Source organism: Verticillium dahliae, genomic scaffold (assembly GCF_000150675.1).
Source record: "Verticillium dahliae VdLs.17 supercont1.24 genomic scaffold, whole genome shotgun sequence".
In the NCBI taxonomy this organism is placed as follows: domain Eukaryota; kingdom Fungi; phylum Ascomycota; class Sordariomycetes; order Glomerellales; family Plectosphaerellaceae; genus Verticillium; species Verticillium dahliae.
The window spans coordinates 508,643-509,532 of record NW_009276937.1 but is presented as its reverse complement, the minus strand read 5'-3'; the positions used below and the strand labels follow the sequence as shown (position 1 = coordinate 509,532).

At 52.1% G+C, this 890-nt stretch overlaps 1 protein-coding gene across 1 annotated transcript in view; it reads left to right on the top strand.

The window, feature by feature from the left end:
- Positions 1-92: 92 nt before the first annotated feature.
- Positions 93-890, top strand: part of VDAG_09038 (membrane protein TMS1) — a 1,772-nt gene continuing 974 nt past the window's right edge. Inside the window, exons 1-3 of the mRNA XM_009656841.1 lie at positions 93-218; positions 268-347; positions 408-885. Coding sequence (XP_009655136.1) covers positions 195-218; positions 268-347; positions 408-885 — 582 coding nt within the window. The 5' untranslated portion in view covers positions 93-194. The remainder of the gene's footprint in view (positions 219-267; positions 348-407; positions 886-890) is intronic.

Sequence of the window (890 nt, the reverse complement as noted above, 5' to 3'; positions counted from 1 at the left end):
GACACCCAGTGATCAACGAGATGTCGAGCAGCGCAGCTGTCGTACACAGCGACTGCGTCCCTCAATAACGGCTTCGAGGCTTCTTGTCTGATACACCAACATACGCTGTTCCAAACACACATACACACAAGCCCCTTATTGCCACAAACTAGCAACAACTTTCGGTCATGGGGGCTTTGCTCTCTTTGCCGCTGATGGCGGTGCCCAGCATAGGCTCTGTGAGTAGTTGTTTATGTCGGGTCGCCTTCGCCTTCTAACATGACACAGGTCGTCACTTTCGCTGCTAGCTGTTGCGGCGCCGCGACATGCTCTGCTGTGTGCAGTGCGTGCGGTAAATGTGGCAACAGGTATGTCTTCAACATGCTCTCTTCAATGCGCAATGGACGCTGATTATCCTTCTTACCCAGTGTCGCCACCCGCATCGCCTACGCCCTCCTCCTCCTAGTGAACTCGATTCTCTCCTGGATCATGCTCACGCCTTGGGCCATCAAGAAACTCGAACACCTCACACTCGACTATGTTAAAATCGACTGCCCCACCGGCCAATGTTATGGTTGGTTAGCCATGCACCGCATCAATTTCGCTCTTGGTCTCTTCCATCTCATCTTTGCTGGCCTGCTGTTCAACATCACATCCTCCAAGAACCCACGCGCTGCTCTACAAAATGGATACTGGGGCCCTAAAGTCATCGCATGGCTGGCTCTCATTGTTCTCTCGTTCCTCATTCCTGATGAGTTCTTTCAGGTCTGGGGGAATTACGTCGCGCTTTTCGCTGCCATGCTATTCCTCGTACTCGGCTTGATTCTACTTGTCGACCTCGCGCACAACTGGGCTGAATACTGCCTTGAGCAAATCGAAAACACCGAATCAAAGGTCTGGAGAACTGTTCT